We start from the raw sequence: 10,988 nt of genomic DNA on the forward strand, positions 1-10,988 counted from the left end.
AATTGGTCTGGTTTTGCTCAGGATACAGTAAAACAGTAGTCTAATGTAAGATGTGGGAAAGTTTACATTTAGGCTCTGGACAAAAAGGAAGCACTGAAAGTAGCAACAAGGTGATGATACTGGGATGTCCAGCCTTTCATTTGAATGCAAATGTATTTGGGGGGCAGGCAGTTATCTCTGACATCATACAGGGCCTTAGTAAACTGTTACTGCCAGCACCTTGTCACACCATTGTTAGTAATGTGAAGCAAAGAGACACCAAGGCTAGCAGGGGTCATTTATATGCCCAGTCTCAGATAGGGTGAAAGAAGGAGAGGTTGTCTTCACTAAGAAGAAGATGTTCGCTGAACGACTGGCTCCATAATGAATATCTCATGTGGCCGCTACACTGCACATAAAGAAGCTAGCATGTATCCACTTTCTGTGAGATCCAACAACAACCATACTGGACAGAATTATGCACCAAGTCAATCATATTTCAATTATGTGGCTTATCACCATGTGCCGAACATGGAAAACCAAGGACAGTCTTGTGGAGTTTGGGGGTCTCAGTATGGATCACCTCGAGAGGAGTGGAATTCTTACTCTGCTCCACCATCCAACCCATGTGCTGTACAATCCTCTGATTTATCACCTACCCAATATGCTTATAGCTCTCCTGGCTACAATTCTCCACATCCTGCTGGATCTGGGATTTTACATTCCGTGGATTCAAATCACACCACTGCCATATCACCTATTAGTCAAAGCCAAAATTCCTTTGACTGGATGAGGAAAACTGTTCAATCTACCTCTACAGGTATGTGAAATGAGTGCCACAACATTATTTCCGGATGCATACCTGACTATGAATTTCTTAAAAATATATATTTTGTATGTTAATTACTATGTCCATCATTATACCCTACAGACCAAAACTGTCAAACATTTTTCTTCTCAGTGAGAAACACAAAAACATTTAATTCTAAATGTTTTTCAGACTTGTGTTAAATGACCTATCATTCATATTGAACATGTACATTTACAGATATTAACCGTGACATAAACTAAAATACAATGCAACCTCTTCTGCAATGCTTGCTTCTTCTTTATATTAGAGGTGCTTAGTTTATTAATCCTATGCTTCTTTTACCTCCATTTCAAGAGATATTTAACTACCTAGAACCTTCCCTTGTTAAAGGCTCCTGTTTTAAGTTTTCATACTTTTACTGCTTTCCCTTTCAAAATGTATTATGTTTCATATCATTGAAGAGTTCCGCCGCATATCTCTTCTCTCTGCCCTTAGATTTGTATTTTGTTTAAAGTTTTTTTTTACATCTATAATCATAGAAATAGCCCAAAACTGGTTTCTCTTTTAATTCTGAGAACTTTATTATTATATATCTAGACCCAGAAGTCATAAATAAATCATGAAAATTATACATTCACCGTTAGCTTTTATTTAGTTATTCAAGTAAAATTTCTAGTATCAACATGAGTGTGGAGTTATAATTAATAATGTAGAAGCTAAAAATATTTTATAAATGAAAATAAAACAAACCCTCTATATTGAATGAAACAAATCGAAAATTAAAAAGAATTTTGATTTATTATTCATAGATTCCACAGTAATATATTTCTGTAAGAAACCTCAGATAGCAAAAGCATACAGAAAATAATAGCATTATATAAATTAAAAAATAATAATAGATCCCATCACTGTGATGTTGACACCCAAAGTCTTTTAAATGGGCTGTCACGCTGCATAAATGGGAAATATACCGTTTTTAAATAAGAGAAATGGAGAAATGCTCATAATTGGTACAATGTGAGATATACTTTGCCAAAATGATCCATCATGATATATATATATATATATATATATATAATATTTTAATGAAAAGTCTTAATGCTAATGTGCCTTATTTATCATGTGATTTAGCTAAATGAAAATAACCCATTGAGAAATACTCTGGTTTCTTTCCGCCATTACGTCTGCCACTGCACCGGGTTTACCAATAATCCCACTGGGTGCATGAATCCATATTTTACCGTGTGGCTTGCGTGTTGAATAGTTAAAAGCAGTGGATACAGTCAAACACCACTTCTTCTTTTAATGCAAATGCCGGTGTCTTTGTAAACCAGTTGTGAGGTCTCCGTTTTTTCCCCCGCTGGCCGCATTGTCTGTGGTTTTAAGGCCTATCTGTCATATTGAGGTAGCAGGCTTTTTCACACCTCTTTCCTTTTGCTTTGATATGCAGCTTTTGTCTTTCCATATCCCTCTATTCTCCTGAGGTTATACTGCAGGAACAGAGTGCCGATTTTCACAGCAAATAAAAAAGACTTTACCCTTTTATTGCCTTTGAACACTTGCCCTGTCTTTTATGACCAACATATACAATAATGCCTCACCTTTCGTTCCTGTGGAGGGACTAAGTTGTGTGGCAGTCTCTTGTCCTATTGGTACCTTTTTATAATCTTTATGTAATAATACAATTTAAGTTATTTCATTTGATTTGGGATTTATTTCACGCCCTTTCTTCCAATAATCTACCTTTTATAGACAAAAGTCATAAAGTTGGGGGTTGTGCATGGGAAGAATTGCTACATTGGCTCTACCTTACAATGGGCATAGAGAGAGGGACACAAAGGGCCTACAGGTTTTTGGAAATGATACAAAAGGACCCTTGAGTCTAACAGTACTGACAACGTGGGGAATGTGTCATAAATAAACACTAAGCAATTGACCCTTCTGGAAGGATATTTCCCACAGGATGGAAGTTGTTTTTGGTTAAAAAAAAAAAACAACAGGAAACATAAAATGTTGGTTGATACATCTAACTTTAATTACAATTCAAACCACTGCTCGATATCTCTCTCTGCTAAATGACTTTTTTTTTCTTATTACATGTTTCTTGTACCGAAATTATTACTGGTTACAAATGCTACTCATTGTGTGAGCTTGGGAATGGTTGGTGGATGTTTTTGTTTGTTTTAATCATCACTGAAAACCAACATAGGGCATAAAAGGTAATATCTCATTAAAGGGATTACGCCGTAAACTAGGAAAAAGACCAATTAACAAATGAATCGCACAGAAATAACACCTTTTTATGGTGTTTCTGATACTCTACATTAGCTCCTCAGGGTTTCCTTAGTTGGATTAACTGTAACTGAGCCAACCCCACTCAATGTCATCAGCCGTGGGCTGCAAGTTCTATCATCCTTAGCCAGCCACTTTAGCCATGAACATGTTGAGATTAGTAGTACATGACATCTTAAACTTCCGGGTACCAAGGGTACAAGTGAACATTTATAGTATGTATTGTGCCACGTGGCCCTGTCTGTGGTGGGCACTAAATTCCATTCCGTTCCAAAAGCATCAGTAGCAGCATGGAAGTGTACCCACTTGCCGCAAAACCGGCAGAGGATATAATAATATTTCTTCAAAAACACTGTTAACGTAACCATTAAGTGTACGTTATTATTAATTTATTCTTTATTATTCATTTTTTTATTAAGATAAGTGAAGCCAATACAGTGGAAGTACGCCTTTCACCTTATTATATGGACTAGAACTATGCAACTTGAAAAACAAGCTTTACAGAATCGCATATAAACATAAGAGACTTCCATTACCTAAATGCATGTTATACCCACCATTAGGTGTCTGCAGTGACATTATTTAGCAGTTTTGCTACAAACACATCACGAATGGTCTCTAAAGCCCAAACATGTAAATATGGCTTCAAACAAATCACGGTGTAAATAGAATTCATATAAAGTATGTCTGATTCAGTCCCTGCTGTCTCTCCTTATACTGGTATTTCTGGAACTGTTACCTTACTTTTTTCTACAAATAGGTCTCACTGTACTTTCTCTGACATGAAAGGGGATGTGAGCAATACTTTACGGCTCTTGCTCGTCCAAGTCGTTCATTGATAAGATCACCTTGTAGCTCCTTGTCTTCTTTTAGCTTTACATTAGCACCTCAATAGAATTTAGAGAACCAATTTAGTGATCTTTGTTCTTCTGTATGATTCCGACCTCACATCAAAGAGAATTAGGAAGGATCAAAGGCAATAGAAACCTTGTGGTAAAGTACCACAAGTGGGAACTGTTTGTTTGTTATCTTCACAGTTTTGTTTAGGTTTGTTTCTTGGTTTTTTATTTTTTTTTTGGGGGGGGGTCTTTTTTTCAGTCTACAATTCAAGAGTGGCACCTCCCACAAGCAGATCCATTTTATACATATTTATTTAACATTAAATATGTTTACAGTACTGAAAAAAGACTAAAATCATAGTATCACATGTAAAACAAATGAAACGCTTCAATATGTTAAATATCTTCAGTTCCGCTAAACTGTAGAAATGCTAAAATATGTACTAGTAAATGTGTTTAAATGGATTACATGCATGTTTTCATATCCAATGCTCAGTAATGCCACCAACATAATGGTGCCGCCATCACTCTGTTAACCCTAACATAGCACATCCGACTTAAATAGTAGGGTTTAACATAAATGGTTGATTTCAGTATTTATTAATATCGCCGTCGCTCAATGTTGCAACACCTGTCAGCTGAGATGTAATGCTTCAATAACTATTTTTGCAGGTAAAACAAGAACAAAGGAAAAATACCGTGTGGTTTATACTGATCATCAGAGGCTGGAGCTGGAGAAAGAATTTCATTACAGCAGATACATCACAATCAGAAGAAAAACTGAACTGGCTGCTAGCTTAAGACTTTCCGAGAGACAGGTATAATTAATATAATATTTCAAAATATCTTAACTCTATAAGCATTTCAAATCATATTTTTGAAAAGTAGTGGAACTTGGGCTTTAGAAGTTGCACGTTATGTAAGCTGGATCTGTTCCACTAAAGGACCTTCCTAATATATAATTTAGGAAGATCTCCGCAAATACTATTTGATAAGGATCAGCTACTTCATGACTCTGGTTTCCTTTTCTAGGTAAAAATCTGGTTCCAGAATCGCAGAGCAAAAGAAAGGAAGCTCTTCAAAAAGAAGATGAATCAGTTTGATGGCGCAGGTTCTGGGCAAAGTGATTCCGGTTCGGCCAGTCCAAATCCAATCTGTGACTCTGTGGTACATACAGACATGCCAAGCTCTTTGTATCAACCACCACCTCTTGCACTCAATGGTCTGCAGCCAAATGGCATCTTACATCAGGTCACTATTGAAATAGACTAAAATCCTCAATAAACCATAACAAGCGGTACGATCTGCAGCTGATGCTGATGGAAATGAGATGCATCCCATGGAAAGACTTGTCTGATGCATTACCAACAGTGGAATGGGAGGAATACGGCACAAAGCAAATATATGCAACTTATGGCATGATCTGATTCCATGATGTAACAGAAATGCATTTCTGTTTTTAACGTTTTTGGCTAACTGTCCTGTTTGTGTGTGTGTGTGAGACCACAGACAATTTATACTTGAATGAACTCAGAAGAAGCTCTAATTGTGTACATCTTCCCCTTCACATGCAAATTGCTCTTTTGTGTTTAAGGTAAAATCAAATGTTATGTATTGGTATTATGTCCGTTTTGTGTTTTTCTAGGATATATGTAGAAATTATAGTTGCTTCAAAGAAAATGGTAGTTACTTAAAAGAATGAAATACATTTATAGGACTAAAGTCAAAGTCAGTTTACTTAAACTCTTTGGATGCCAAGGATGTGCACCATATTTTTAAAGCTGCATGTTTTACACAGACCTTAAAGTTCAGCTTTGAGGAATTTTGGCAGTTTATAATTAATTAAATTATTAATGACAGAGATATGTACAGCAGCCCATACTTTCTCAAATTGCTTTATCTAATAAAACTATTTTTTATTTGTATAAATGATATAAAATGGTCCCTCCTTGTCTAGCACTCAGCACACTCTTTTCACTAATCCAGACCAAAAGGGTAAGTATCACACACCCTGCTGACTACAGACAGGTCAATGGGTCATCCATTGATCAGTGGAAACTTTGGTTATATCATTCATCTAATACGTTCATTTCAGATTAGTTGTATGAAAAGAAGAGGGACGTGCAGGTAGAGGGAAGCAAAGTGAAAGTTCTACTGCTTTCTTTTGAATTTGCCAATATAGAAAGAACAGAAAGTGGTTTTATGAAATTATAAGAATTTTCACAAATAAAAGGTAAATGAATGAAGTGGACTAACGGTAACTTAAATGTTGAGCAGTTCATTCTGAAAGTAACAATGATGTAAGGACAAAGACGCTTGATCATTTTAATGGATGAAAAAGACTATCCATTTTGACAAAAGGAGGTAGCAAACTATGATATATGAAGACTTGTTAGAAATGAAAAGCAAGTCAGGATACATTATGATACCAATTAAAGTAATATAAAAATGAGTGTGTTTCAGGCTGATATTACTGATCTAGCTCCAAGAGAAGACATCTGATAACCTGGTAAAAGTTGAGTTAGTATAAATAGCAGTAGCTCACAGAAGGGTGTGTATCCTGAAAAAGAAGTTGTAACCTTTGTTTTGGAGAACTTTACACACACCGTGTTGATGTAATATGTATTTATTATCACCAAAAATTTTACTTTTTACTTAAATTAATTAAAAACAAACCACAGACTATAGAATAAAAGGTTACCGCCACACGTAATAATGGTCTGTGGCCAAATGAATGTGCATAAGTCTGCAGAGTCTATGTTAGTCTATGGCAGTTTTTCTATAAATCAAGATATAGCTGACGCAGAATGACATGGGTATCCGCAGTTATTCTCTTTTGTGTTACATTTTATAATACAAGACATCTGTAGCAGCCAGGGTCAGTTCTAAATAGTTGTTATCACTAAGCCACTTATGCAATATGAAAGAACCTAAAAGTGGGAAAAAATATTTAACCTTTCCATGGAACTCTAGCTATTGAAAGTGAATGTGTAACGAGGTATACATTTAATCAGTTCCAAGCCTGTTATTTTATGAAAGTAAAGTAAGAGTTTACCTTGGTTCTCCAACAGTGGCAGTGCACAAAACCAACTATGTGGTCAGGTACATGCATGTGACATAAGGAGTCATGTGCAAAAAGGGACTAGGAAGAGATTTAGGATCGGTTGTTGATACAGTTAAGCAATATATTTTCTATTGTGCCAGGAAAACACACAAAGAGTTAAATTGAATATTGTACATCATACTTTATTTTTTTCTAAATATAAACAATAAGAAAATGTTAATATGCCGTGGATTGCTCTGACAAAAGCAGAAATAAGGTTTTCCTATTTTATAAAGAAAAAAATAACTTATATAAAAAGTGTTATTGAATCTTATTTTACAAGACTACAAACGTGGGTTAGCCTAGGTGGATATTTAATAAATATCTAATGAATATATATCATCTATTAGGATACAGCTCTTGGTACACTATACAACTAGAGGTATGCGGACACCCCTCACAATTATTTGAGTTGAGGTGTTTCAGCCAAACCCATTGCTAAAAGGTATATAAAATCAAGCATATAGGCAGCTAGATCTGCCCCGGTCCACTGTAATCTAGGAGCCACAACAGCTCAACCACATCATGGTAGACCATGCACACTCATTGAGTGCCTGTCCTGTGCAGCATCACTTACTACAGAGTTTGAAACAGCCTCTGGAAGCAACATCAGCACAAACACTGTGCATCGGGAGCTTCATGAAATGGTTTCCATGGGCGAGCGGCTGCACACTACCCGAAGACCACTATGCCCAAAGCCAAGCATCGACTGGAGTGGTGTAAAGCACATCGGCACTGGAATCTGGAGCAGATGGAAGTGTTCACTGGCGTGACAAATCACGCTTTACTATAAAGAAATCTGATGAACAAATCTGGTTTTGATGGATGCCAGTAGGACACTTACCAATTATATTTGTATATCAGTTTCTCTCTTATGGTTTAAGAAACATATGAAAATATCCTACTACCCTTTTAATACAATGCCCTGCATAATAATGTTTGTTAGAGCCTTACTCTGGTAAATATCCCTCAAGCTATTTGTAAGTTCAGGTAAATCACTTTTAAGTTGGGTACCCCATAGTGGGCTCAGTACTGTGTAAATGTATACTGGAAATTGTGTTGAATTTTAGCATTTAGCATTCTTTCAGTGAAAGGAAGCATTCTGATTCTGGAGCCAGGAATGACCAATGAGGCTTTGTTGGTATCCACTGTGAACCTGATCTTCATGTGATGACACAGCATGAGCTTCCTGTAGCTTGCTGACATCAATTGCCTAAATAATTTGTCAGTTGTGTTTGTATTGCCAATGTTGGTGAGTCCTATTATGTACTAAGCCTTGGGTGCTGTTGCATCACATGACATAGTTTGCAACCAGACACAGACTGGTCTTGGGACAAACCGGCCAAATGCCCTCCACATATCTTTGTTGCTGCTCGTGTGGCAGATCCCATCAAAAGGTGTTTTGTAGTATGCGGCTGTGTGTATCCAGCCTGCCGCCAAAGCGTAAGCACAAAGCAAAGCATGTCTTAGAAACCCACCTTACACGTCTACCAAGACAGCGGCAATACTGACTTCCCGTACTGCTTTGCAGTATTATTTGTAGCCTATGAAGGTGTTACTTAGGTCAGAAAATTGATTAGATATACAAATGTTTCCAGACTCCAACTCCCCGGAAGTAAAATAGTCCACTACTTCTAAACTGAAAACAAAAAGGATACGCTACAGGTATTTTGATAAATTCATTTGGCGATGTTGTGAAGGTGTCCGTTAGGTGGGGCACAAAAGCGCTATAGAAATACAACCAGAGGTTTGAGAGCTCATCTATTCTGATGAAAGGTTCCATGCTAAATCTGCTCAGTCCCCCCCGATTATAACACTGCACCTCCCTCTATCTGGGTTCAAGTATGTTCTACACCTAACAGACCCTCAGTAAAGGGAATGGTAATATATAACTACATAAGGAAGATAGAGGTGTCAATTAAATATAAATTAAACATTTACTTTGCTCCTTTGATCCGAACAATGGATGCATATCAACCAATTGCAGCATTATTATTATTATTAACTAAAGGCAACTCCCCAAGCAAGCATTTAAACCAAGTCACTTGCTAGATCTATAAACTTTTTCTTTTGGTTCAAGATAGTCATCGATAGCCACTAGTTGCTAGAACCACCTAGTCCTGTTGCCTTTAACTAAAGCAATGAATAAAAAATGTCTTAATAAATAAAAGGGACAGAGGTGGAACTTCAAAGTGGGACTGTTTGATGTGCTAATGTGTAAGATAAGCAGGTAGATACTGTCAATAACTCTTATCTTGCCATGATATCTATATCTTCAGATGGTTACAAAGTGTAGTAACCAAAGAGATACCCATTGCTCTTTCTACGACTCTACACTATTTTAAAGATACCTATTCAGTGGGTGACACAGTTAAAAAAAAAAAAAGACGACACGATGTTATAATGCTTAAAATGGCTCTAAACGCAGTAAAGGGCGAATGTAAAACTTATTACGCAGTGAAAAATACTGGAAATTACTTTGCTTTGTGATTTATTTGGTAATATGAACACCTCTTCCTTTAGATATAAAAGGGTTCTGATTCTATACTTTGTTATTACTTTAAAATTGGAACTCGGTACAGGCAAGAACTTTAGTCACTTCGCCCGGCACTGCGTCAGAGTACCCCAATTTTGGCGAGTCCTATCTTATCCTGAAATGGAGCTGAATACGTGGGTTTGCACTGCTTTTTAACCTACCGAGTCTCTCCTACAATTTAAAGCCCTCTCTGGATAACATTAATGAGGCAGCTATGTGGTAGGTGGTGTATGTAACCCTAATGTCTGGTCGGAACTTGTAAATATACTCACAAATACCAAAAAGGATGCACAAAGTAAAAAGCATATTAATTCAGGGTGCTGATGAAATTCTGTACATATTGGTCATTTCAGCAGCACCCCAGAATCTGAGTTTATGTGCTTTTTAGGGTATTCTTTACATTTTGGATCTAAATATACAGTGCTTCTGATGTATGAAGAAATACAGGCAATGAAAACCTTGCACCTAAACAATGTATGCATGTAAACAATGTAATTAAATCAGACCGATATCTTATCTGCAAATGTAAAACTGTACAAGTATTTCCAGGGAGGTTCCAGAAAGACAAACCACGTAATTGAAGTGAAAAGGGGTTAAACTCAACCGTTTCCTTAGTGTCATAAGCGTTTGGACTATGGAATTTAGCCTAAGGTTAAAAAAGAGAGACTAGGCATAACATTTATGACTTTTAAGATCAATTTGATGATAACAGTGGTGTTAGTTATTATTTCTAATGAATACTTTTGCCATCGCAGTGCAGCGAAAGTTCTTTTATTAAATTCATTGATGTAATAATAACGAACCAATCATATATAAATGGAAATAAAACAATTTTATTTATTGTGTATAGTGTAAACATCTAAACATGTTCATATGCTCCGATTTCCGAGTGAGTTCAACAGTGTTGAACTTTGGTTACGTTAGTGATATTGGGAAAGGTTACAATTTTCTTCTCTGGTAGAGCCAGCACAACAAAACAAAGCATTAACCCCTTAAGGACAATGGGCGGCCCCTAAACCCATTGAAAACAATGCATTTTGAGCCCGTACATGTACAGGCTTTGCCATTAAGGGGTTAAGAACACCCAACCTTATTTTCTTAGTAGGGATGCACATAGGCTTCAGTATATAAAACATACATGTTACAAGTTAAGAAGCTGAGTACGAGTACGGTTACATTTTAGATGCAATGTAACTGTACTATCTAATCTATCTAATCATATCCCTAGGATGCTTGTATAGGAACAGGCATATTATTTGTTTTATGCCTACCACAGTTCTCGAGAAAGTTTTTGTGTTTCTATTAGCATATGTGAAATGAAATTTATTTCACTGATACCTGCAGAAAAATATCTGAGGATAGCTGCCTCTTTAATAAAATGTCAACTATTCTGATCGCGTCCGGGGCAAAGTCAGCTTTACAACATAG

At 36.5% G+C, this 10,988-nt stretch overlaps 1 protein-coding gene across 1 annotated transcript; it reads left to right on the plus strand.

Annotated features, from left to right (window-relative positions):
- Window positions 1-363: 363 nt before the first annotated feature.
- On the plus strand, window positions 364-5,193 carry LOC149287490 (homeobox protein CHOX-CAD-like). Its single transcript, XM_089492832.1, has 3 exons — window positions 364-799; window positions 4,594-4,739; window positions 4,954-5,193. The coding sequence occupies exons 1-3, from the start codon at window positions 364-366 to the stop codon at window positions 5,191-5,193; spliced, it is 822 nt and encodes a 273-aa protein (XP_089348958.1).
- The last annotated feature ends 5,795 nt before the right edge of the window (window positions 5,194-10,988 follow it).

Source organism: Sceloporus occidentalis, unplaced genomic scaffold (genome assembly GCF_023333645.1).
Source record: "Sceloporus occidentalis isolate IW3139 unplaced genomic scaffold, rSceOcc1.0.p SCAF_60, whole genome shotgun sequence".
Taxonomy (NCBI): domain Eukaryota; kingdom Metazoa; phylum Chordata; class Lepidosauria; order Squamata; family Phrynosomatidae; genus Sceloporus; species Sceloporus occidentalis.